Source organism: Mycteria americana, chromosome 1 (genome assembly GCF_035582795.1).
Source record: "Mycteria americana isolate JAX WOST 10 ecotype Jacksonville Zoo and Gardens chromosome 1, USCA_MyAme_1.0, whole genome shotgun sequence".
Lineage (NCBI taxonomy): Eukaryota > Metazoa > Chordata > Aves > Ciconiiformes > Ciconiidae > Mycteria > Mycteria americana.
In genome coordinates this window covers 69,336,208-69,362,389 of record NC_134365.1, presented here as the reverse complement: position 1 = coordinate 69,362,389, position 26,182 = coordinate 69,336,208, and the positions used below count along the sequence as shown (strand labels likewise).

At 39.2% G+C, this 26,182-nt stretch overlaps 1 protein-coding gene across 3 annotated transcripts in view; it reads right to left on the bottom strand.

The window, feature by feature from the left end:
* ADIPOR2 (adiponectin receptor 2) overlaps positions 1 to 26,182 on the bottom strand; it is a 47,702-nt gene that overhangs the window by 14,194 nt on the left and 7,326 nt on the right. Inside the window, exons 2-3 of one of the 3 annotated variants that reach the window (XM_075504466.1) lie at positions 23,712 to 23,775; positions 9,406 to 9,641 (exon numbers count right to left, since the gene is read on the bottom strand). In XM_075504466.1, the coding sequence (XP_075360581.1) occupies positions 9,406 to 9,573 (168 nt within the window). In that variant the 5' untranslated portion in view covers positions 9,574 to 9,641; positions 23,712 to 23,775. Of the gene's footprint in view, positions 1 to 9,405; positions 9,642 to 17,143; positions 17,169 to 23,711; positions 23,776 to 26,182 lie in introns of those variants that run through there. The other 2 variants (XM_075504475.1, XM_075504456.1) reach the window with 2 other exon arrangements.

Genomic DNA, 26,182 nt, shown 5'->3' with positions numbered 1-26,182 from the left:
AGTTTTCATTTGGAAATCTGAAGGAGTCTATTGACCTTCAATTCTTCAGACAATGACTTAAGGGAAAAAATACCACTTTTCTGTTCAGGAGGCATATTGTAAAATTTCTGCTGTGACAAGTTTCTTCATCTCTTAGAATTCCCATATTCTCTCTTCTTTGGCTGATCATATCAGAAATTCAGGAATACTTCTAGAACATAACAACATAAGCAAGCATACACTTTAGAACTTGTTTTCAACTATTTCTAAGTTCTGCCCACAGAATCACATTTTAAAATGGGGAACACACCGAGTAAATAATCTCACTTGCCTAAGACCATGCAAGAAATGAGAGCCCAGAACAGAACTCTGATACTCCCACTTATAATGCAGTATAGTATATCCTGAACTAAGTGCTTCCAGAATAATTTTTGCCTTCATACTTTCTAGATCATTGGCCAAAAGGCTTTTCACTCAGCTAACGTTTCAAACGTTCTTTTACATCATCTACTTTACTCAATTTCTTTTAAAAGCAGTCTCAAATTTTGACTAAATAATTCTGTAAAGTCTTTAGAGCATTTTAGAGTATCTTGAAATAAAAATCCTCATTCACTTGTAACAAGGAAACTTGTTGCAATCATCAGCTGTCATTCTTCTGCTGCACATATGCAGCAACACACAGAATCAGTCTTTCATACAAACCAGAAATCGTGGCTTCTGTATACTTACACTCTAGAGTGTCTGGACACTTAATTCTATGGAAATGCCAAACAATCCTTCCAATTTTAATCCTGCCCCATTTGCAAATTCATAGTGTTAAAGCTACCAACAAACATACTACAGATACCTAATGAGATGGAAGTTATACAACAGAAATATAAATGCATTCTGAGTTGAATAATGGTACCAGAGAATAAACCTGAAGGACAAGTGACAATGGCCGGAAGAAAAAAAATAGTTTTACTGGTTTATCCATATTCACTTTATTTTGGGAAGTTTTGCAGACTCTTTTGTGATAACAGTGATAGATAACACGGTAAAAGAAAGAGGTAGAAATCATTCTTCTAAAGAAGAATTTCAGAATGTGCTTTGGTAAGGATAGAAAAGGTTTAATGCCAAAACCAAGACTTAGAGCACTAGAGCAAACAAGAGCAAGAAACCTAAAAGCCCAGTTGCACAGTGCCCATCATTAAGTAAGTTCAACATTAAAACCACCCTCTTTTATAGCAATGGCACAAAAGTATAAAAAAAAAAGAAAAAAGTTTACATTTCGTACAAGAATTTGTTGCCTGAATACAGTCCAAAAAGGTCAGATCACATAGCCAAAGACCCTGTTACAGACAAAACTGCAGTAAAACCTGCTCTAGTAAATGCAACATACTTCTCGTCTACTACAACAGCTTATCCTTCTCACATAGATTAACAGTTTTTATACTATCGCTCTCAAATCTGTTAACAGACACACTGTTTATTAATGCCCTTACTATGGAAAAGCCTGTCAGAATTAAAGTCACAACAGTAGAAAAAGATTCCAGAAACCCTTTTCCCACTTTTGAGAAAGTTGTGTTCTCTGGACTTCAAGTGATAAAACTGTAGTTTCTTGAGGTCTGTAGTTTCTTGACGACAGTTTAAAGATTTCTAGGAAGTCTGAGAGTTTGCACATGACTACTACTTGCACAGGTGACAAGCAAATTCTTGTTCATCACTTCAGACTGCAATTTTGCTAGAAAACGTCGTCAATCTGTGTTCATTAGAGTGTGCAAACTGAAGCAAAAGTCAGACTTGAATGAAGCCACCTAAGAAGCCTACTCTGTCAAAAGTGGTCCCCTTCTCCCTCACCCCCATCTTCCTTTACACTGCTTCTGGCACCCCTCTGATCCTTGGGTTGATTAGCTGTTCCAATACTAATCTGGCAGAAATCACTCACATTTTTGCTAGGTGAGCTTCCTATTACCTAATAAAGTTGGTTCAGATAACCAAGGGATTTAAGGAGGTCAGGCAACTGCAACCAAAAGAAAGGGAGCATCACCTCCCATTTTACTGAGATCCACTACAGAATACTTTCTATGGATCACATTCAAGGCCAAGTTTCTTTTCGACACATATCAGTTGGATACCAAATGATCTCCAGTCCCCCTTTTTGTAGTGTTCACCAGTTAGAAACAAACCTAAGAACCTAGCTATGTTCAGATTAGGGAAAATTAAACTAATGATCACTTCAATAGGCTGCTGTATTCTCAAAAATTCCAGCAGCTTTCAGGACTGCACTTTCAGAAATTTGAGAGTTTTCATCAGTTGCATGTATGGTATTTGATGCAGAACCAGAAGTGCACATGTTAACCAACACCACCAATAACTGCAATACAAGTCTCCTAAACCCCAGAAAGGGCAGAACTCTTCTGTGTTAGGGCTCCTTTTTGGACAGAGTCATCACTCAGTTACTCAAGGGCCTAACTGACCGTGCACATACTTATGTAGTATTAAGCTCTGGAGTTAATGAAGTCTCATGTCTTGAAGCTCAACTGTTTGTGATGCCAATTCACCATCAAGATGTCACCGGTGCCCTAAAGCTACTGTCATAGGAATTTCCAAAGTGTGATGCGTAACGTTCTTGGTTCCTTCCTCCAGCTGCTGATGGATGCTCCCCCACTCTCTTCTTGATCTGTGTCCTGACAGAACTCTGCCTCGGTACAAACACATCATTGTAGCACGGGCAAGATAGTTCAGAAAAAGCAAATGTCTTGATTAACACTGAGTCGTGGGATATTATATGACTCAGTACTTATATACAATTCTCTCTTTAAAATGCAAGTTAAGAAACATATGTTGCTGCATTTACAATACCACTGTTATCCCCCATATTAAACTGAAGTCACAAAGTCTAGACATGAACTTGGAGTTCTTGCTCTTGTTTATCTTTATCTCATCAGATGAATGATTAATAGTGTTTAACATGACATTCAAGTCATTCAATGTTTCTTGGGGCAGCATGCCAGATTCAGTAACTCGAGAGCATTCAGCATAATGGCCAAGATACGTTCAAGGCTTTAATATAAAAAACCTCTTTTTCTAATCGCAGTCCCATAGCATCCTTTTCCGCTAGCCAGATTGCTTTTTTCAGCAACTCCTGTGCCCATTCTGTCAACTGACCTTTTATCAACCGGTCCTTTGTAAGAGGAAAGCAGCGATAGGTGATGCCATGCCATGCCATGCCTCCTAAAAGCCTGCTGCACATTTTTCAGAATTTTGTCAGCTTATGTTCTTTGGGTTGTAAGTAATTAACTGGAAAAGCACAGCACCTTAAAACTTTCCCTGACTTCCCCTAACTTCTGCACATACCAAGTTTTTTAAAATAACAGCTTTGTCATTTAGAGTTTTCGCTCTCTCTTAATCCGGCAGGCTTGTAAACATAGACACACCACAGCTTCCAAAAGGCTAACTACATTCACCCTCTACACAGGGTGTGCAAAGCTGTTTTTGCTGTCATGGGACCAAAAAAAGTCTTTCATTAGCGCGGTGCCAAAGACCCTTTCAGACTATTGGTCAAAATGTTAAGTACTTGAAGGTTCCTGGGGTTTAGTATTTTTCCTTTGTAGGTCACCTTCTTATAAAAGCTACACTCCATTTAATACAGCACTTGGAAACAGTTTTATACAACTGGTCATGGGTGACTGCTTGCTGGCACTCATTAAAAACAAGCACTAACATTTAACACTCGTTTAGCAAATAGTCCTAGGACAAAGTCACATTTTGGCTTCAGCAACCTTGCTAATACACCTTTATTAGAACTAGCTCCCTCGTTAAATATCTTCACATGAAAAGGGTTTGTTGAATCTCTAAGCAGTAGCAACTACCGATTTTCTGTCAATGCCCAGTACTTGACAAGGACCAAAGACCTCAATGCCCACATATGCTCATCAGTACACTTTGGGCAAAGGCCTGTAGAAATTGCTTCTACTACAGAAGATTCTCATGTGCCATTTTCTGCTCCTCTGTCATTGTTAATCCTGACAGCAGAAAAAGAAAACAAGCATGCTGGGCTTATTGAAAAAAATGCTTCGTTAAAAAAATAAACAAAGACTGAAAGTGTACTGCTGAACGTAACATAAGAGCAGAGTCAAGCAATCTAAAACAGTTGGAAGAAGATTCAAGTTATCCCACCAGTACAGCACTATTTTCCTCTTATATCACTGTGAAAGGCCGTCACATCCCCCATTGCTGCCCAAACCAGGCGGATACAATCTCCAGGAGAACAAAGGCAAAAACTGTGGAATCTAACCCTTGTCCAGGGAAACAGTTGTGCCAGTGAATTATAAACAAAACCACCCCTCCCTCCCCTAGTTTCAACACACAGCACAGCAAGCAATGGTTACAAAACCAGCTGGCAGGCAGCAAACTCAGCAGAGTACCAACACTTCCCCTCTCAAAGAGCCAAGACTCTCCAGACTAATAGGAGACAGTTGAACCCAGCTGCAACTCAACAAGCCATAACCTATTACAACTTTCTTGTCAATTCACATGAGTTTTCTGGGAGACAGGGCAGACAAACAGATATGGCTGTTTCCCACAGGTTACCAGCCTTCTGGGCAGAATACTGTCTACTCATGGTTGACTAACCACCAGGTTTTGTCTTTTCTGCAGACATTCAAGCCCTAAAAGCCTGTTAATAAACCAGGCACATCAACTGTCAGTGAAGGATGCATCAGCATCTGACCAGCTCAAGCCTGTGGAGCCTGGAAACCATCTCCATAGACATATCACATGTCTTTGTACTGTTTAAGTGGGAATACTTGGAGATACTCTCCTCTGTGTATCCAAAATGTTTTGCTGCAAAAAGAAAAAAAGAAAAAAAAAAAAGGTGTATTTGTAGGGAAAGATACTAGATTCAAGCACTTACTTCAGTGACTAGCAGTCTGAGTAAAATATGCATTACTTCCAGTGCTTAGAACAGCAAGTGAAGGAGAAATTCAGATGTTAAGATGTTTTGACCTGAAGTAAAATGCCAATTCACATGCTTTCAAAGAAATAACGTTCTTTCCCAAGAGCTGCAAAAATGGAGGAAAGGAAGAGGTGATAAAGAAGTCTACAGAACAACAAGTTTTGATCATGATCTGCTTTAAAACAAAAGCAAACATGTTTGGGTGGGACCTCAAATTCTATTATGCCAGGCCTCTCCCATATACACTAAGAAGAGAACCTCTACCAACAAAACCTATAATGCAATGCAGGAAGAAGACAAATACAGAAGCCAAGTTTTTAATCATAACTCCAAGTACCAATAGTAAAATGCTAGATTGAAAATAAAGCTACATGGTTTCAAACTGAGCAAGAAACTTGCAAGTAAATCTATAAAGGAAAAAACTTAAGGCAATCAGAATTTATGAATATCAGCTCCAGAAAGACTATTCTTAAGACTCAAATGTCTTCCTTTGGCCTTCAAGACTTCACCTAAATCTTTTTAACTCAGATAGCATGCACCATAAAGACAAGTTGACAATTCCATGAATTTACGTGCAACCTTATGTAAATACCAAAACTATTTTTGTAGTCTATTTTTGTAGATAATACATACACACTTCTGTAACAGAAAAGGCTTTGAGTAAGTTCTATGATTCAAGTTAAAAGTCTCGATTCATTTGCTCACCTTCCAATCATTCTAAAACTTTTTTTTTGTACCTGAAAAGTCTGTTACATCTTTCTGTCTCCCTCCTTCAAGACACTTTGGTATTTATGCTCTAGAAAGACTCTTGTAGCTACATGTACGTATGAAATTTGTCAGAGGTCAAGTAAGTTCCACTTCAAGTCAAAACCCATGCTCCCTGAGAAGCAATCCAGATGAGTATTTGACCAAATTTCTTCTGTCCATTCAGATGATTTGAGAGCTATGCGTATATCCTCCCAAACCCTTACTATAGGCTATCAAACACTTCAGAGCAACAGGTCTCCACTTCATGGGTGCATTGTGGTGCCACACAGGACAACTGCACAACGCAGCTCAACTGCATGAAAGGAATCATCATTCAGGAACACAAAGGCCTGATGATTCGAATAAAGGCAAAGAAAATGATTCTTTTGTTTACCTCCTGTCACTGACAGGTTAAAGTATAAAAGGAAGAGTCAAGCACAGGTTTTCAGGGCTGCATAAAGAGCCTATTCATCAGGTTATAAGAAGTCACATGCATTTGACTGTGTCAGCTTAACAAAGCCACAGTAAAACAGATTTCCTTAGGAACTATCAATGCTGCAATTACAAAGGCCGTTGAGACACAGAAACGCTAGGACAGGAGAAAAAATTATGTCCCAAATGCTAGGCAATCCAGCATGCTACAGGAGGGAAGCACCTACTGAAAAATGCCTTATCAGCACATACACAGCACATGTAAACTGGAGAAAGAAAAAAAAGTTTAAACTGCTGAAAGAAAGAGAAGAATTATGCAGCTTCGCTGATCCTTTCCTCACCACCAAATCCTTAACATTCAGATAAACGGTCACTATTTCTCAAAGTCACAGAAGGTGCACCACTCATCTGCCACTAAACTAGCTGCATGTTTAAACAAGATAGCAAGATGTGTATCTATCCTTTAGAACAGATACTTGGAAGAGAGGATAATCTATGAACATATATGCACTCTAGGAGAGAACACACAGTTAAGGGATAACATACAGACTAAGAGGTTCAGGTGTAAAAGGATATTGGTTTTATATGATCCATATCTTACAAGCATCATTATAAAACCGGCAGATTAACAGCACTGGTGGAAGGATGTAGCTGTTTTATTATTATTTTAGATAAGCATGCTCAATACAGCTAGTAAATCCTTGCTACATGTATTCAGTGAATGCCACAATTTACAGAAAGTAGGATCTTTAATGTAATTTTTAGTTCACAGCTATGCAACCACCCAGGTAGGTTACTTTAAAAGCATATTAAATGACCATGGTTGTTCTACCATCAAGACACTATATAACCCTTGTCCACACTCCTTCTCCAACATAGGAATTCCTGGACTGTTACTGTCAGCTTCAACATGGTTGCATTCAGTCACTAGAATACTAACATAGCAGGCACCACTTGAGTCCTTTTATAATGCTATGTTCAGCTTGTGTACTTGAGTACTACTGCCATCTACGGAAGAACAATAACCTTATATTACTGTTATGTAAACAAGAGCCTCTTCAAAACCAGAGGAAAATCATGCTTTTGAACTAATAAGTCATCTCTACTGAGGCAGTTGCACGTAGCCAGACTGTACAGTAGAGCAAAAAAGTGAATCCTAGGTGGCATTTGAGCAACAGCTGTGCTGAGACTTATACAAGACAGAGCAAGATATATAGCATAATGTTTTTTCCAGATTATTTAGAATACTGCAGTATGTGACATAATAAAGGCCATTTGGCAAGCTAATATCGGTACTTTTGACAGCAGAATATTTTGGGATGCTCCATCTGAAGCATCAATTATTCAACCTTTTAAGAAGAAAAAACGTAAAGATATCACAGTATTAAAAACAAGAAATCACAGAGGACAGGAATAAAACTTTAGGCTGAAAAAAAAAGTCAAAAAAGGCTATATAAGGCAGAGAAAGCGATGCAGTTCAAGACAGAACAGCAAGGCCCAAATGGCAAAAACGAATTTCTGTGGCAGCATTTTAGGAGACTGGGAAAGAGAGAAGACATCAAATGCAAAAAAGCTAAATATTTGTAGTGAGCCAAAGCAAAAGAAACACATACTTTTTTCATAAGGATGAAAGCAAACACAAAAACAAACAAACAAAAAGGACTAACACATGCTAAGAACGCCTGAAAAAGCAGAAGAGAGAATGAGAGTACTTTAACCATTTTATTTCCAAAGTTCTAAAACACTGACTCATTCAAATAATTTCTATTTAGCTAAGCAAATTTACAGAAAGAATTATAGGCCACAATCAGCTACGGGCTTTTACTTTGGGCTATTCCATCTGCAGGCAACAGGTAACTCACATTATTCAACCAGGAAAGTCAGACACAAGAATGAAAACAGCCTTCAAAAAAAGATGATCCCAAACACACTGTCAAATAAACACATGTATGTTCAAAATATCTGCTAGTACAACTCAACTTTTCTTTTTTCTAACCTTAGCAAATTCAGCTATTGGCTAACACTTTGCACCTTACACACACCCTTTACAACCTTCCACATAATGCAAAGACTCCGGGTACTTCCTGTTATCATGATACTGAGAATGTCCTATAGAAGTTTTAGCAGTGTACAACTTACAGTGCATTGGCTTGGCTTATTAGCCATGAATACCTGTCCTGACTTCTCATTACAAGGACACTTGAAACTAAATTCAGTAGGGGCTCAAACTAATGCAGTTAAAATAGCCTAATACAGGTTCTCATGTCAGCTGAACCATGATAGTGGTCCATGCACATGCCCAGAATCTGTGGCAAATGCAATTACAGCAACAGCCCAACTCTTCTGCATTGAAGGCTACGTTAAGTAGCACCAGCATGTTTTTGCTGCTGGCTAAAACCACACAGTTGCTGTAACTGAGCTGATACAGTAAAATTATTAAGCCGTGATAAATTTAATAGTGAGCTTAAGCTGAATGCCTCTTCCACTTAACTCTGCTGATATTCATCTGTATATATCCTGGGAGAAGCATTAATTACAGTTCTGAAACTCTCTAACCAGAAAGTACTTTTGTCCAATGCTTGGAGACATTACCTGCACACAACACCTAATTAAGCTGTGGAACACCTTTCCGCAGGATGTTGTGGCTACTAAAATTTACAAAGGCTCATGCACCAAAAATTCAAAAACATTGCCACTGGCTCAGGAAATCTGTGAGCCACCAATTACTAAAGGCTTGGAGAGTGTCCCAGGGAAGTATCACAACATGCTTCCCCATCCTTGCACTCTTCCTTATAAGTCTGCTACTGGGTACTGTCTGAGATAGGATATTGCACACTGAGGATGGTTGGTCTAATCCAGTATGGCCATTCTTCCAACAAGAATGCTTGCAAACAGATTTTTCTGTCCTAATCTCTAAGACAATAGCAATTAGCCAAGGTTCAGATTACATTCAGCCAGAGTCAAAGTATCTTCTCCTTTCACTTATAATTAATTGGAAGTTACAGAACAAAAATCTTTTGATATGAGCAGCGTCTCAGCAGAGAACAAACCAGTACGAGTCCCATCTCTGAGGAGGGAATAAAAAAATATAAAGCTGGTAAACTTACACTTATGCCCCGTCTTGTCATCCAAGTTCACATACATTCAACTGAATATTTCTGGCATCTTCTTGGTTTTATTACAATTCTTTAGCAGGCATAAAGAGGCTGTAGGTTCACAATTCACACTTCTAGAACTTATTTCAAGCACTGAAGCACTTATGTCAAAACTCATTTTTGCTAGCAAACCTAACAGATCATATAACTTACATTTTCCTGGTCAGAAGACAGAGGTGGCTCCACTAAAAGAAGCCTCTGCTCAGAGCTGTCCTCTTCAAAGGCTGCCTGTGTCGTCGCAGTGTCAGACATGTGTCCTTTTCTGAGCCGTAGACCTGGCTCTGGAGAACGAGCATTATCGAGTTCCGTTAGTTCATTCATGAGATGCTGGGAGCCTTCTCAAATATTCTGCTTCCTCTTGGTTCGGTTTGGCTGATTATGTGTTGGCTCTGAAAGACACACAGTTTGTATAACTAAACTAAAGTTAAAAAGAAGAGTGTAAGAGTTGGCTGGAAGAAGAGCATGCTTAAAAGCTACCAAACAGCTATGACAACTGCTCTTGTATGTGCCCAAACTCCCACAGGATCAATTATACAGACTTCTACACTGCTGGACAATGAATTCTCATCTTGTGACCACTAATACTTTTGTATCCTAACACAAGTTAAACACAACTTTGAAAAATGATAGAAAGTGAGCTCCATAAAAGAGTAAATTCACAAAAGCACAGTGGTGTTTTTATAGAATATTATTTTTATTTTTACAAAGTTGCAAACACTGGGCTGTTAATACTATTTACAAATAAACTACTTATCACAGACACTCTATAATTATCACCTTTTTGTGGGTATGAAGCTCATTTAAAATCATCTGGGCCAGGTTGCACCAAAACTAGGACACTAAGTACCGGTACAGCTGCTCAGGTAGTAGCAAGCAAGCAGAGCTCAAGCAGCAACTCACTTTAGACAGACTGCAAGGAGGGCAGTAGTACACACAGTGATTACGTTTCCCTTGCTTAAATTAACATGTTCACAATTACTGCTAGCAATAGGTCTGTACCTTTAATTGTATATGGAATTAGACCAGACAGATTTAAACATCATTCATTCCATCACAGCAATCAGAAACAGGTAATTCCCCCAGAAAACCATAACCCATGCTTTCTACTCAAAAAAGTAACTATATATAATTACACTTACAACACTGCAAAAAGGATTTGGGGTAAATTTAACTCAAGATGCTACAGATTAATTACATTTGCAGAAAATCAGCTAATGACAACCTATTAATCTAAGCCCTCATCCCGTAGTATTATTGGTTACCTATTTATCTTGTACATCACTGTGTGGTAGTCACTTCAATAGCCAGTTAAGAGATACCTGTTTGACATCGGTTGTGCCTTGGGAGGTACAACAGCCAGAGCACATTGAAATCGGAGTGCCAGAAGCCATCAGAATGAATTAGCGCTCAGCTGAGGCTTCAGAATCACTTTGAATGAGAATCTATTCGTTTTGTACTAATCACTTGGTGTCATTCTATTACTGTAGCATCTAAGTACTTAGATGTGACTAACACATAACATTAAGATAACCCATCTAACAAGTTTTAACTTGCCAGGGTGCATAATTAGATTGGAATTTTAGTGCCCAATAAAACATGCTGAACTTTGTAATAATGTAGGAGGGCAAATTAAAAATATAAGATGGGAGATTGATATTGGCAGTCTTGTAATAAAATGTCACCTCCAAAAAGCCAATAAATTATGTACTCCTTCCTTTCAGGGACTAATCTCATTTACATATGATCACTGCAAGATAATTCTCAGCTCTAACGAATGTGCTATAGTTAATTTTGCTGCAGCAGTTTGTAATATTATATCCCCTCAGCTGCTTGGCAATCCCCAAAGGAGAGAGCTGCTAATGAGCAGGTAGCAGACTTTGCAGAACTAAATGATACCTCAGTCATCCGAGTTCAATATGGTACACTGCTTTAATCACCCAGGAAGGTAAGTTTACAATATGACAGCAGAGCAGATGGTATGCCCACCTTCCTGCTAACTCCACCACAGGGTCAATAATCTCCATCTGAGAAGTAACATCTAAAATGGCCACAGCTGTTTACTTGATAAACACAAGAGCCACAGGACTACCACCCCGTGAGAATTAACCCAAAGTTTAACAACATTACACAGGAAGCCCAATGAAGAAGTTGAGCAAGTAGATTTTAAGACCAAGAACAAGTATTTAGAAAGCCACAGAACAACTGAAATCTTGACTGGTTTTGTCGTATTTCAAGCAGCCAATTCACAATTCTATTTTTATGCAAGAAACATGAAGATGTCGTCACATCGCCATTTGGCAAAACCAATCTAGGAAAGAAAGAAAAGAGTATGCAACAAGAACTACAGTTTGAAATGAAACTTATTGGGTGTCTTAATTTAAAAGGCAAGTTATAAGAGACTAATTTCAGTACAGTATACCGTACCAATTTGAAGCTGTAGCTAAAACAAAAAAAATGCAAGTAAGCAAGCAGCTGTTTGTAAGCAACAGTTACAAACACACACACACCCCCACCTGACACTCCACACAACATTTCAAACAGGTAGTTAGTTGAAACAGCCATAGTTAGTATCATGGATTGTTCAATTTGCATTAGACATTTAACCAGCAAGTTTTACTAGTTTTTCTTTCTACCAGCTTTAAGCGATAGAATTGCCGTTGTGCGCTGCATTACCTGCTATATTGCCTAAGAGCATGTCCTTACATCACCTCTATGACATTGTGGGAGCAATACTTAAAGAGACACAGTAACAACCAACACAACAGGCTTAACCACATTTGGCCAAGATGCTTGCAAAAGGTTCTTCTAATACAAGAAGATACAAGAATGCCAAGAGACTTCTTAAATCAGGCCTTGAAGGTTTACTTCACTAGCACTCACTGCCAAGCAATCACTAAGGTTAAAAATAAAAGATGCATTTCACCTCCAGTGAGTGAGATCTGCATTCAGCAGTACAGCTGAACTTTAGAGCTCTGCATAAATAGAAGTCGTTGTTTCTTGAAATTACAGTGGAATTGCTCATGAACTAAGATGTTTCCATGTTGTCCTTCATGCAGGATCCTTTTAGTGCTAAATATGCTTGCCCTTACTGAGCATGCAAAGGTAAGCAAGCCAAAAGATAGTCCAAGAGCATTGCTACTGGTTTTTAGTCCGTTTTAAAAATGTACTACAACAGCCAAAAACATGTGCCTGAATGCAACATGGAGTTGACAACAGAAAAGTGCTAAAAGCCAGAACTATTTGTTCACAAGTGAAAGAAAGCAGTCCGAGATTATGAACAGGAAAGGCATAGATGGTCTTTAATTTCTATTATAAAGTTTCTATGACTCCACAGTTCAGTGAAGGGTTTGAATGACTAGGATGACCTTTTCCTAAGAAAATAGCAAGTCTAAGTATGGTCAGTAGCATCTAGCCAGAAGACAATGGCTGAAACACTGTGAAGAGATTTATTGCCCCATTCTGTCTCTAAGACTAGGCAGTTCATGAAAACAAAAACTAGAAAATGGAAACTTATAGAACACTTGAGGTCTTGGAAGAGATAGTTTTGTGTTTCACTGTGATTATAAATCTTATATAAAAGTCCTTTAACTTTTTTGTAGCATGCAACAAACTAAAAGCTTTCATTAAAATTAGCTTCCATTTCAAGAGGAAGTTGTTATGTACAACTTAAAATCTACTTAATGATTGCATATATAATAAGCATAATATCAGCATCTAGATCAATCAGTTAGTTCCTGCCGTGTTTAAAATCAGCTGAGAAAAGCATCTACAGAGTTTGGTTTGTTGGTTTTGGTTTTGTTTTTTTTTTTAATATAGAAAACTTCTAAAGGCTAAGTCAGCTTTTAGAAAGGACTTACCAGTTTAATACCATCATAGTTCTAAACACAGCCTATAAACACAAAGTGTAGCAGTCCATTAGTTGACTTCATATGCTGCTGCCACTACACAACCTACAACAGCCTAAGTGGTCATCACTCCCAGCTGCTCACTCCACCCCAGTTCAGAAGTCAACCCCACAGAGAGGACAGTCAGTGCCAGTTTCAGGCTGTAGACAGACACTTGTCATCTTTCTGAAATGAGAATCAGAAGGCAATACTATTTCAGCAGTTCACCGCAATTATGCAATGTCAGAGGAGTCAACATCCACTATTACAACATATTTAGGACATTGCTTCATTCCTCAAGATGACAAGGAAAGAGTAGTTACACAAGATTAAGCATCACAGGATGATGCTACTATTCTTTATACAATCTTCCTGGATATTCCCCTGGATAAGTGATACAGCCCTTCTGACCACCTAGAATTCACATGGCACGAGGACTGGTTTTCTACCTAGGCTAAACAATGCCACATGGTAGCAAAACAAAGAAAGCACACTAAGGGTAGTGTTTGTAGTAAATTTAAGAGATCTGTCACTCCCTTTTTAGGATAAAACACAGTCCCTTATGGTCAGACTACCTCCACTACCCCTAAGCAAAGCAATCTCTCCAGCATTCAACTCTTCTCAGTGTGTTCCTCCTACAAGCAGCACAAGAATGATCCCTTCAAAGGTATTTCATTCTTTCTGTAGCTGGTATTTGGAAGAAGAATGAAAACTGCATCCCCCTTCATTCCCCTCTCATTGATCCAACAGCCTTTCTGATAGAAACTTCCCTATTCAGGAAGGCAATGGCATCCACTGTATGCTCTTTCCTTGCTAATCCTCTTCAAAGCATCCATTAAACTAGCATAAGCAATGTACACACACTGGATGAATCTTCATAAGATTAGCTTATTCTCCCTAACAGAGCTTACTTATCAAAAGAACAAAAGGTCATCATGAAAATTTCAGGCTACATCATTTCTCAGAACATATAATGTTTAATGAAGGACTTGAGTGCATGAAAAGTCTTGTAAGCGATACTATCTCAATCGACAAACTTTGCCCTGCCTGGGTCCATGTACCATCACAGCTACAACAGCATCACTAGTTGGCTAGCTACATCCATGCCAGTAGAATGGCAAAGCTAACTGAACAGTAAACCACCTATGGGTTGAATAACTTCACCGAATCCAAAGTTGTGTAGACTAGGCCTTAGTAACAAAATAAGCGCAACTTCATTTCCAGAACTGTTAGCACAGGTACAAATGGCAAAGCACTTCCAGTACAATCCATGGGCAGATTTTTCATGATGAGAACACAGCTTATATAGGGTGATTTTTTTTTTTTGGCCTATGATTGATTTGAAGCCTAGTTGATTGAAGCCTAGTTGATTGAAGCCTAGTTGATTGAAGCCTAGTTGATTGAAGCCTAGTTGATTCTGGCTACCTTGACTAAAATAAGGTATCCTAAAGGAAATGTAGCTTTCTTGGCACATTTTATTTCTACTATTTTCTTCTGGTAAGGAGGTTCTGTCACAAGTAGTCCCTCCCAAATGGTATAACACCACCAACAGTATTCAGTAACACCACACAAAAGCTTAAATTATTCTCAGGTAACACTGGCATCATCCTATTGCCCATCTGGTTCCCTTACTCCCTAGCACCAGTACTGATGCTCACTTGAGTTCATCAGCAGTGAGCTGTTGGCAAGGTGTTGGGTTTTCTGCTTTGGTTTTTTTTGTGGAGAAGGCAGTCGTCTCTGACTTTCTGCCTACATGGCACCCTGGTCCAGGGAAATTAGGCAAGCGCCAGTGCCAATGCAAGGCAGGCATATACAGTTTGGGTAAAGGAAAGAGGAAGAGGAAGTCAAACAGCAAGCGCTGTATCACATGAGTTAAGAATGCTCATGTTGAGTGTCACCCATACGTGTGGCCTAGCTAACCCATGCTGGGTCACTTATTAACTATATGGAGTATCCACTGGTTGGCTTTTTTCATTATGGATAAAGCAAAGCAGAAGAGACAAGAAATCCATACATTTTAAGTTGATTTGTGAACTGTCACTAAGTTAGAAGGCCACAGCCAAAAAGTTAACAAAATGGTAATATTGAAATATTCAAGAGCATAACTTGAAATAAGGGATTTTTATCTTTTTTTTTTTTCCTTAGAGTCTTTCAATGATTGAGCTGTCGTTTTCAATTAAGGAGTTAAACATCCAGAGCAACATTCCAAATATTTTCCAAAACTACAGTCAAAAACAAAGCAAACAAGGGTATGTATGAACAGGGGAAGGAGGAAAATCACAGAAAACCATGTTTTCCCAGTGTACCCTAAAGAAAAAGTATGAATCAGGCTGTAAAAATTCTTTGGAGGTCATCTTTAACAATGACGAACAATGAGGAAGCAATCCAGCACCTCTTCTCTTAGATGTAATTTCCCTAGACAAAGAGACATCTACAAAACAAAGATTAGACTCCCGTGGAGGGTCAGTGGCCAAAAAGCTGTCTTTGTAACTTGTAAACTGTCACTGGACACTTCAGCCTAAGCTATTTCACAGCAGGCTGCAGCGGCAAACAATCAAGCACATTCTGATGCATTTGGATCCAAAGAAAGGGAACAAGCCAGCAGCCTGCCTACATTAACGAAATGCTTCCATTTCAGAGGATCTCATTACATTGTTCCAACATTTGTCCAATTTGTACTGCAAATTGGACCCCAGTTTTGTAACTGGGTTAAGCGTTATGTCAGAGGTTGGCCCACCCCCAGTGCACAATGTCCGGTTGTAACAGACTGGATGACTGCTGTAAATTAGTTTTGCTTTTCAATAAACCAAAACCAAGAGAATTGCCACAAAAGCAGTACAAAATGAGGAACAGAAGTTCAAGTTCTTTCCACATCGCATTCCACAAAAATCCATAGCCCAGACCTGGAAAGCTTGCTTTTGGTTCATTTTTTTTTTCATTAAAGGGCTCAGTTTCTCCAAGTGAGAAACATTTCATCTTTGTGCCCTTTTATGATTTTATTTCTATGGCATGTTACTAACTCACACCAACTTACTTTACGGTTGCCAACAACAAAAAGATGCAGTTGGTTTTTGTTAGTAACACTTTAGATCACAGACTGTCTAAAAGTGAAAGACTGAAATTAGACATTACTTTCCTCTTAAGCGAAAATTTAGAATACATCCTTTTAACTACTGCCTCAAGGCCATCCAATTCACATTTGTTGGGTGAAGATGAAGAAACCAAAGTCTTTGGAGCAGGCACTAAAATCCAGAGCTAGACTACTAAACTGAAATTACATTCATTTAACCCCTCTGCACAGAGGATCTTTGCATGAGAATGTAAATGGCACAGAGATCAACAGCACCAATCCAGAGAGCAAACATTCCTCTACCTTGGCAGATACAACACTCTCCTCCTAGGAAGTATGGGTTTGAATCTCTCTAGAAACTGAAGCAAGATATTTTGCAACTCAAGAAAATGCTTCAATGCCTGGAGCAACTGTACAAAAACAAACACTACCACCTTGCTTTTAAAACCAAAGAGGAAGACACACGTTTTAGGCTGCAAACTTCAAGTAGGAAAGCATTTAAGATAGTTGCCTTCAGCACTTCTTACTGGGTTGCTTGGACACCTCTTTACTTAGATGCCATCACTGTGCAGGTTTAAGGGCTGGCCAGTGCCACGAGGTGGCAGCCCCACTCCTCCCTGGGTGGGCATCAAACAGCCCCACTTCTCATCGCTGTCTCCCCCCAGGCACCCTGATGTTTGTCAGAGCCCATTCCAGGTGGCAGTCTGGACAGATGTTAACCCAGGGAGGAGAACAAGATAATCGTTTTCTATCAAACACACCCAAGATTTTAATTCTTTACATATTTTATAGGCAGTATTTTCCTAACCCATTAAGGACTGACACTTATCTGTTGGCTCAAGCCTTTAGCTATCATGTATGTACGTATCACAGCCTTTATTATGAACCTGTTGACCAGCTGCAGACCACACCTGGCATAGCAAACCAGACAACTTACCAAGATTACCAATTTTAATACAGCGGTCAGGATCTCAGAAGCTTGGTTGCAAAATGCTGACCATCACACTCTTCCCAGTTTTTGGAAGCATCTACTCTTTAGTTTTGCTGATAGTCTTGATAAGTTTTATTCACGAGGTTGTGAGCTTGCTCATCACTGTTTTATTTTGTGGCTGACAGGTTTGGTCTACAAAATATGTTTGCATTCTTGTATTTGTAAAAAATAAGAACAAAGAAAACAATCTTTTACTTATGTTCAACAATGACATTTCTTCAGCTGAAAACAGCATATATTCCTCTCCTGAAAAACCATAATGTTGTTTTGCTACAAGTCTAAAAATTCACTACTTTTCTGTAGCAAAAATGTTACAAGAACATTGTAGGAATAATCAACATCCACACCCACAACATTGTATCAGTCTAAGATCAAAAAAGCGGTGCAGCATCTTTTTCTTAGCCCCCACAACTCAAGCAAAACAGACAGATCTACTGTAACTAGACTGCACCTAATTTATGTCAGTCAGAAGCAGATTTAGTCAAATGGCTGAAGTTCTAGACAAGACCATATAAAACTACTTAATTAATTATGTATCGTAACTTCCTTAATGCAATAGCCAGAGAATAATTTGGTTTTTAAAAGATAAGCATTGTTGAGAAGTAAGAAATAAGCTGAACTTTTAGTCTCCTCTACCATTTAGTGCCACTCTTTCAGATATATATTTCTTTCCTGGTAACATTGTTTGAAATCATCTCGAATTCTGAAACAAGACCAAAGACACTGATACCACAATACATCACTGACATAATTCAAAAGCACAAACGTTAAGTTAATCTTTTACTTTCTACTGTCCTATAACTAAGGAGAGATGGCAAAACACCCACAGTCTACTTACGATACTCTGCGAGATTAATGCTAAAATTCTAAGAACCAAGATTATTATCTGTATACATGCAAGCCCTTTAAGTAGGGATGTAGCTTCAACTCAAAACACGTCTACAGGACCTAGACCAAGACCCTCACACAAAAAGTCATCTTGCTGTGGTTTCTTTTACCATCTGGACATCACAATTTTTGCTAGTATAACTGTTCCCTGCAGAGGTTTTTGCTAGTATAGCTGCAGCCTGCAGTCTAATCAGCACAGCTATGCTAGTGTAAATTTTAAGTTTGAAACAGTTTAAGACCATAAACATGCTCCAATTTTCAAGTAACCAGGAAGCATTTTGGGAATATACACATTAGATGTTTTGCATGACTTAATATCACTTATTGATGCATTCAGATAGCCGGGGGGGGGGGGGAGGGTGGTGGTGGTGGTGTGTGAGCCATGTCTCTTCCAACTAAAAAAAAAAAAAAAACACCCCACCAAAAAAGCTCCCTAAACACACATTGGAATTGTCTAAAAAAATGCTGTGAGCGAGCTGTGTCAATGAGGAGCATTTCACTTCTATATACTTTCAGTGAAAAATATACTGTCCCTAATTTGAAGCATGTAAATGCAATCCACCCTTCAATAACAGAGCTACACTGCTTGTTTAGTAAAATGGGGACTGGCTGTAACATTGGATGAAGGACAACCAGCATCATTAAAGGAAAATAAAGATTATTTTGTTATGCCAAACTATTTACAGTAGATAACTCACAACAGAAGATAGTGACAACAAGAGACTAAGCAAAAAATTCCTCAAAGGAAATAGACACAATATTTGCACTTACAAAAATACCTTATTACAAAACAGAAATAAAGCTGTAATTTCACATAAAACAGGAAAAGTTGGAGTTAGACATCCAGGTTGCCTTTATCATGCATAGAAGACAGCATTTACCGTAATTCATAAAAAGAAAACACAAGACTATTACGTGAAGCACTTACACTAAAAATAATGATGGCTACATAACACAATAAAGCACTACTGGCTACCCTCAGACCTACACAGGTCACCACAAGGCAAGAGAAGATAGAAAAGAGAGGATGCCTCCAGGATCCTTTGCTTGGTCCTGCTCAGGAACCTTAAGTCATAGGAGGGTTTGCAACACCCTTCCTGGCCTCATGAGTGACAGGCAGCGATCTGCAGACATTGAACAGGGGGAATCATAACCGTGTAGCCCTGTAATACAGCACTACCAGTGCCAGCAGCAGGCCATAAGCTCCATATTGAGCCACAAGGCCTTAAGACCGAGGCTCATCAGGCTTGCTCTGTCTGAACTTTTCTTGCCCTGCCTTTTACTCAGTTTAGCTGTGACAGCAACTTCTCTAATTGACTAGATGTCTATGGCTAATTTATTTTACTTTTGTTTACCTTGGTGTGATATAACCTCCAGTTATCCTTCATAGAAAGAGGTATTTACAATGATGTCAGGAAATACTAGCCTAATATGACAACAGAGGCCCTGAGAAGTGGAGAGACAGGATACAGTGCAGAGAAGTACAGGCGTGGGATAAGAGATGGGGCACAGTCTTGCCACCAGAGACCCCGTGGCTATAAAAAACTCACTAATGGTCAGTTTAAAAAATGCAGACCTGGAAATAGCAACTAACATACATAAAGGACACCATATATAGTAAATTCAGACATAACCTGGAGCTGTAGACCAATGAAGAAAAAGAGGTGTAAAAGCATACAAAAAAAACCCCAAGTGGATCCTAGAGGGAGGAAGAAGAAACAGGCAACATCAACATCATACTCCTCCCAACAAATGACTCCCAAGGCTGACAACCTCCTGTTACCCTCTCCAGCAGTCCAAAGCTGCTGACTTAAAGACCCAGAGCAGCAATGGAATGGTGAAAGTAACTCCAGGAGAAGGGACAGAAACCAAAAAGTGTGTGCGTTAGAATTTTATCTGCATTTGGCAACATTTTCCCATACGTAAGTACCCTAACTGCAATATTCTTCTTAATTTTTCTTTAAGAATTAAATCGAGACTAATGATTCTTGAGTCAGACTGTTACGATTTCCATTATACTAACAATAAATTCACAGCTTTACTTACACATTATTTTTATATACACACATGCACAACGGGTGCTTCCTCTTTGCCCATAAACAAGAATGTAACAACATGGATGGCATCCTCCATTCCTTCTCCCATTTTGCAACTCCAAAGAGCGTTGTTAGTCTTTAAAGTGTCCCAGGAAAATTACATTATAATAACAAAGCCTGAAACAGTCCCAGGAAAGCAACCAAATGGGCTGTCTGAACTTGTAACACATTCTTTCCCGAGAGGGAACTCTTTGTGCCAGGGTGACCCAGTCAATGTTGTTTTGTACCAAAGGGCCTTTCATACATGTATATACAGTCCTACAACAGCACCTAAACACAAAAAACAGCAAGCTAAGCAGTCACTGTCTGCACTTCCTGTTTGCAGAAAGAAATTCTGGATATCATAGAAGACACTTGGTTTCTTTAAGAAACCCAAAGAACAGAAAGGGAGCATGGCCCAGTTGATAAGCATCCACACCCTTAAGAGTAGGAAGGGTAGGAATTTGGGTTGATTTCCTGGACAAGGGCCCAGACAGAAGGAACACAAGCAGAGAGCAATAACTGGGTCAGCAAACTACTGAATAGTTATTTGTCCTAGTTTTCAAATACTCACTGAAGGTACTCTTACTCTAGCCCAACTGCATCTGTAAGGGGTGTTAATACGTATAGAACTATTCAGATAAACTATTTTGGAAAGAAGAAAAAAATACCTTATGCTGACACAACACCTACTGTCAATGGAGTTAGCAAATAAGGGATCTCGTTCTAGTATAAGTTTGTTCTCTTTCTGTAAGAAAAATAAGCTATCTAGTATAATTTTGATGCAACGACTAACTACCACATCTGTGGCTGTGACTGAGACGCAACACAGATCTTCTGATTAATCTGATGTGCACAGACAGACAGCTATCATCAATACTGAGAAAATGCAGGCCAAGCTTCTCAGTAGAGACTGAGTGCTACATGTAGGAGCCAACCACTAATCTGTATGCCAAAGATGTGCTTGGAAACCTAGCCAAGAACTCTATACAGGGGTCAGGTGTAAACAGAGCATAAACACTGCCTTATCCATTTCTAAAATCCCCAGGTATACTATTATGAAAAGCATGAAAAGTCCTTCCAGTATTGACAGCACAGTAGTGGCATGCATGCTTTCGGAAAAAAAGTAGATGCTGACAGATTTGTAAGTCCTAAGAAAAGTCAATAATTAGTGTTGTGAATTTAGTATGTTAGAAGAGAACAGAAGTAAAATCTTAGAGGACAACTGACCTGCCCAGATAACCAGGCAAGCCCCGGCCTACATAGACAAGCAAGCAGCTGTAGCTAAGGAAACAAGAGTATGAAGTGACACAAGCCTTGCATTTATGAATTACAAAATCTGATATCTATTTTTATCATGTGCTAGTTAATCAGTAATAGTTCAGATGTTTTACATGACATTTTACACATTTACTAAATGATTTGAGAAACTATTTGCTTTGCAATAGCAAAGAAAGTTTTATTTAAAACCAGAGCTGACCACTCAAAATTGCAGTAAGATTTCAACACAGCACAAGGTTTCCCAATCTTCATGTTACAACAGCACCACCACCCAAAACAACAACAAGAAAAAGTGAAAATACCAAGCATTGCCTGTCAGCCAAGGTAAGATCACAGAGTTAGCAGACTGCAACCTCAAACACAAAAGGAAGTTGCTCCTGACACAATAAGTGGGTAAACCTTGGAACTCCTTGCTACAGGATGAGGATTCACAGGGAAACTGGACAAACGCACAGGATAAATCCATCGAAGGGTGTTAAGCACATGAAGCCACCTCTAGCTCTAGAAGCCCCTACATACCAGTCCACGTCTATCATATATGGCTTGCATATTCATGCTTAGAAGCTATTTTCTTCCTTAGGGGATGGGCATCCTTCCTAAAACCTTAGAGTCCCCTCTGAGGAAAGACAGCAAGGGGCCTAATGAATAAAAACAAAACCATATGAAACAGGGAAGAAGTCAAATGATTGAAAAGAAGACAGAAGAAGACAGAAAAGACAATAGAAAATTAAAAACCCCACAGAAGAAAGGATGAGGGTCGAAACACAACATTTCTCAGGGACACCAGGCAAAGCACCCTAACAATGCCAGTAACTCCCCAAAGGCATCCAAGCAACCAGTAGGCACCACCCTGAGACACTCTGGCCAGTGACTTATATAAGAGGACAAGGGAACAGAAAAACCCTATAGCTGCCAGAATCTCATTTGCCAAGTTTGTTCCTTCTCCCCCGAATGGCCAGCTTGGCTGGGACCAGTAGGTGGTCCTGCAACTTGGCTGGGCTTCAGACTCAAAGGGTATAAATAGAAAGGTTAGGGACAAAGCACAGTCAAAACCTCAGTCAGTGGTGCTGCAACCTGGTACATTTGGCATACACGTCAGGATTTTCATCCTGCAGCAGAGGGACACATCAAGTGAACCGTACCATGAACACCTCCATAGCACATCTCACACTACCCATCAACTTACCCACAGTGAAACACAGAATCTGCTGAGCACAAGCCAGCCCAAAGCTTCTTGGCCTCTCTACTTCAGGCAGGAAGTCTTGTTACTTTGTGCACGGGTGGGACACAAGGGCAAGAAAACTGAGCAAGTGGAGCAGGAGAATGTAAAGATGTTTCTGTAGCATGGCTTGGAGGCAGACTTGGTGGATATCATGCAGCCTACTGGGGTTACACACAGGAGGGTGTCAGAGAGACTCATCAGGCAGAAGCTTAAGCAGCAGCTCCACAATGTAGGTAGGACCCTGAGCTAGAGGGATTTCTAGTTTGACCCGGCCTGGTTTATGTTATAGCTATTCTGGAATTCCAAGTTTCAATGGATGACTCACCTTTTTTCACAGATTCAAGGAAATCAAAACACTCAGTGTGCCCCAATTTTGATTCTTGCATACAGATTAGATAAAATCTGTTAACCACTGACTATGATTTTTACCTTCTTCCATGAATAGCATTTAAACTGTCACACAGCAATCTGATGTCATTGATTTCCATTGCCAAAGTCAGAACAGTAACAACAAAGCTTTAAGGAAAAACTAAAACAAAAAAAAAAAAAAAACCACCCACAAAAAAACCCACACCCACAAAACCACAAAAAACCCCAAAACAAACATGACACAGACCTGAAACAAACAAACAAAAAAAACCACCCCACCCATCCAAAAAAACAACTGACACACTGCTACAGTTTCCCTCCTAAAGGGGAAAAGAATGACTAGCTCAAGTCCTGTCTCTGACTAGTTTATGCCCTCATGTATGTACCTAGCACTCATCTCAACTAGCAACTCCAATTTGGAAGCCAAGCTTGTCACATTAAGTGTCACCTCATTTCAGAAACATACAAATTTCTTGTAAGCCTCAGTCCTGAGAAATACAACTTAGAACAATGAAACAAACAGATCTTGTACCTTCCCTGTGGAGTAACACACAGCCATTATCCTAACCACTAAAATACATTTCCCAAAACCACCTAGTATTCCTAATCTCTAATTTGTTACTGTTCTCTGACAAATAGCTGTGCTACCTATGAGGAAGCATAGATCAATTTCTCTCACCTCAAACTTGTCACTGGTTCTTGAAGTTTGTATTCAAGCTTGGGAAGGTTACACTCCAAGATTCCTACAAGAAGGATGTGAAATCAACATGAAGGCTGTTTCTCCAAGTCAGCTTAAAACTAGATAATAAATATACACGGGGGGGGGGGGGGGGGGGGAATCCTTAGAGTATGCATGCTATACAGCAGCTATTAAACATTTACAGTGGATAACAAAATGCATGCATTCCATTTAAGTTAGAATCCTTTGATTCTTGTAGGCTCACTCACCAAGATAACAGCTTTGACTTAAATAAAACTCCACATTGTTCCAGCTAAATTGTATAAAGATGCATCAGCACAAAACCAAGGAAAGCAAGAAATTTTTTAACCATCTCAGCTACATCATTCTCCATAAAATGTTCAATGTAACTCCAGATACCATATTTTACTCAAACTCTCTGCCAAACAAATCTCTGCCTCAGTACTTGTTAAAACTGATTTATTACTGTCAAATACATTAATCCGCATGTTAATCTGCCTCAGGTCACTTAAAATTAGTCAGAAAGGACTTTTGTCAAGCCACATACAATGTTGCTTTTGGTCCACACGGGAGTTTGAAATCAGAGCTTGGGAGAGATCCTCTATGACATAAATATTACAGCATGAGAACAGCAAGGAATGCAGAAGGCTTTTCCTGTAATCCATTTCCATTTTCTCTGCTTCACTTCATGGCATGTTGTTAGAGCCTAAAAATTTCACTAAATGAAGGCTGAGTTTATCTTAGGATCTTGTGACACTGGAGTTGTAAAGCATACAGCACTCACATGCCAGCTTCAAACTGACATTCATTGCACTCCAGCGGAGGAGGGAAGGTTTATAAGTTATACAACCTACGTCATCCATACTGCAAGTGGTACACAAGACAGAAAAGCTGGCTCAAACACTACACGTATTACATTATGTTCAATAAGCGCTGGTAATATTTCTATACGAAGTCTTATACCCAACAGTTTAAAGCCTTCAAGTTGTATGGCTTCCTTATTCAATATTTCTAACAGAAAGCAGAATCGGTTTTCACTAACAGACCACTTGCCTTCTAGTATAACCAATTCTCTAGACCACTTACCAGATTATCCAAGTTTTTCAGCACAATCAAAAGTTCAAAGAGAAATAAAGATGGTTGGACAATCACTGAAGAAAAGCAGTTTTAGCATATACATCCTGCATGTTTGCTTCACGACTGGATCACCATTAGCACAATACGCCGATACAGGTCTATTACCTGTCACATCCCCTGAAGAATGCAAGCAGCAGTAATGCACACATTCTACACCTTTCCTTTTTATGCCTGCCTAGTAATTAATTTTAAGTGCCAGTAATTCTCAATTACTCCATCACTAGCATGACTAAACGTCATTCTACGATAGGAATTATGCAACTATGTTTTGGTCAACCCCAAATACCACCACTGTTACCTGTGACTTTAAATGTTGTAACAAATAATATGCTTATAAGCTGTTCATTTATTACAAAGACATAACTTAGATTACCACCCAATTCAGGAGTCCCTTTGGCTTGAAATGAGAAAGTGTTCAAATATTCTGTTACCTCAGAACAGGATCTCCAAGAAGGGAGCACTGAGTTTTAAGGGAGTTTTAATCTCTACATAGGATAAAGCCTCTCAAAAGGTAGTAAGATTTCAGGTGGTACTGCAAGAACTACTGGACACATCATACTTACTGCTAAAAGAACAGGAATGTGGAATTGCACCTTTTCAAGGATGACCTTAGACTGCACAAAACGTTCATGTGAGTCTTGCAGGCAGATAAGCCCTCAGGCACTTACATAATAATGAACTATTGAAACAGAGCCAAGACATGAGTTTTCAGAGAAAAACAGTCATGGGTTCTGCAATCATGCTTTGTTTTTCACAATGACTTTACTGTGATGTGAAACAAGGGGGTATTTGAACTGGTTAACTAACACAGAAAAAGTCAGCTGGACAGGGCTTATGTGGAAGAATGAAAAACTAGTGTCCTTTTGAGAGCATCTTGTACCACTTTTCCAATAGTATTTTAAGACTGCTGCTCAAAACCCAAAGAGGACCTAGGTTACCCACAGTCATGCAGAGCTGTACTGTCACATCAACCCTGACCTTATCTGAGTATTTCAGATTTTTTGGTATCGTCTTGGACAGTCTTGTGTATCATCTCCCTTTCCCTCCGCTGACCCGTATACTGGAGTCCTTCCAAATCAGTTGACATAACTGGCATTTTCAACAGCATCACGCACTAGTTAGATGTTTTGGACAGAAACATTTATGCAAGTGCTGTGAAACGTGGTCAGCCCCTCTCACTCTCTATCAAAGACCAGCTTAACCTGAAACTCTGACTTTGCCTTCACAGCAGAAGAGAGGAAATATCCTACCTTTAAACTCCAGAATATAGGATCAAGGTCAAATTAGAAGAGTTTTACAGATACAGTAGCTAA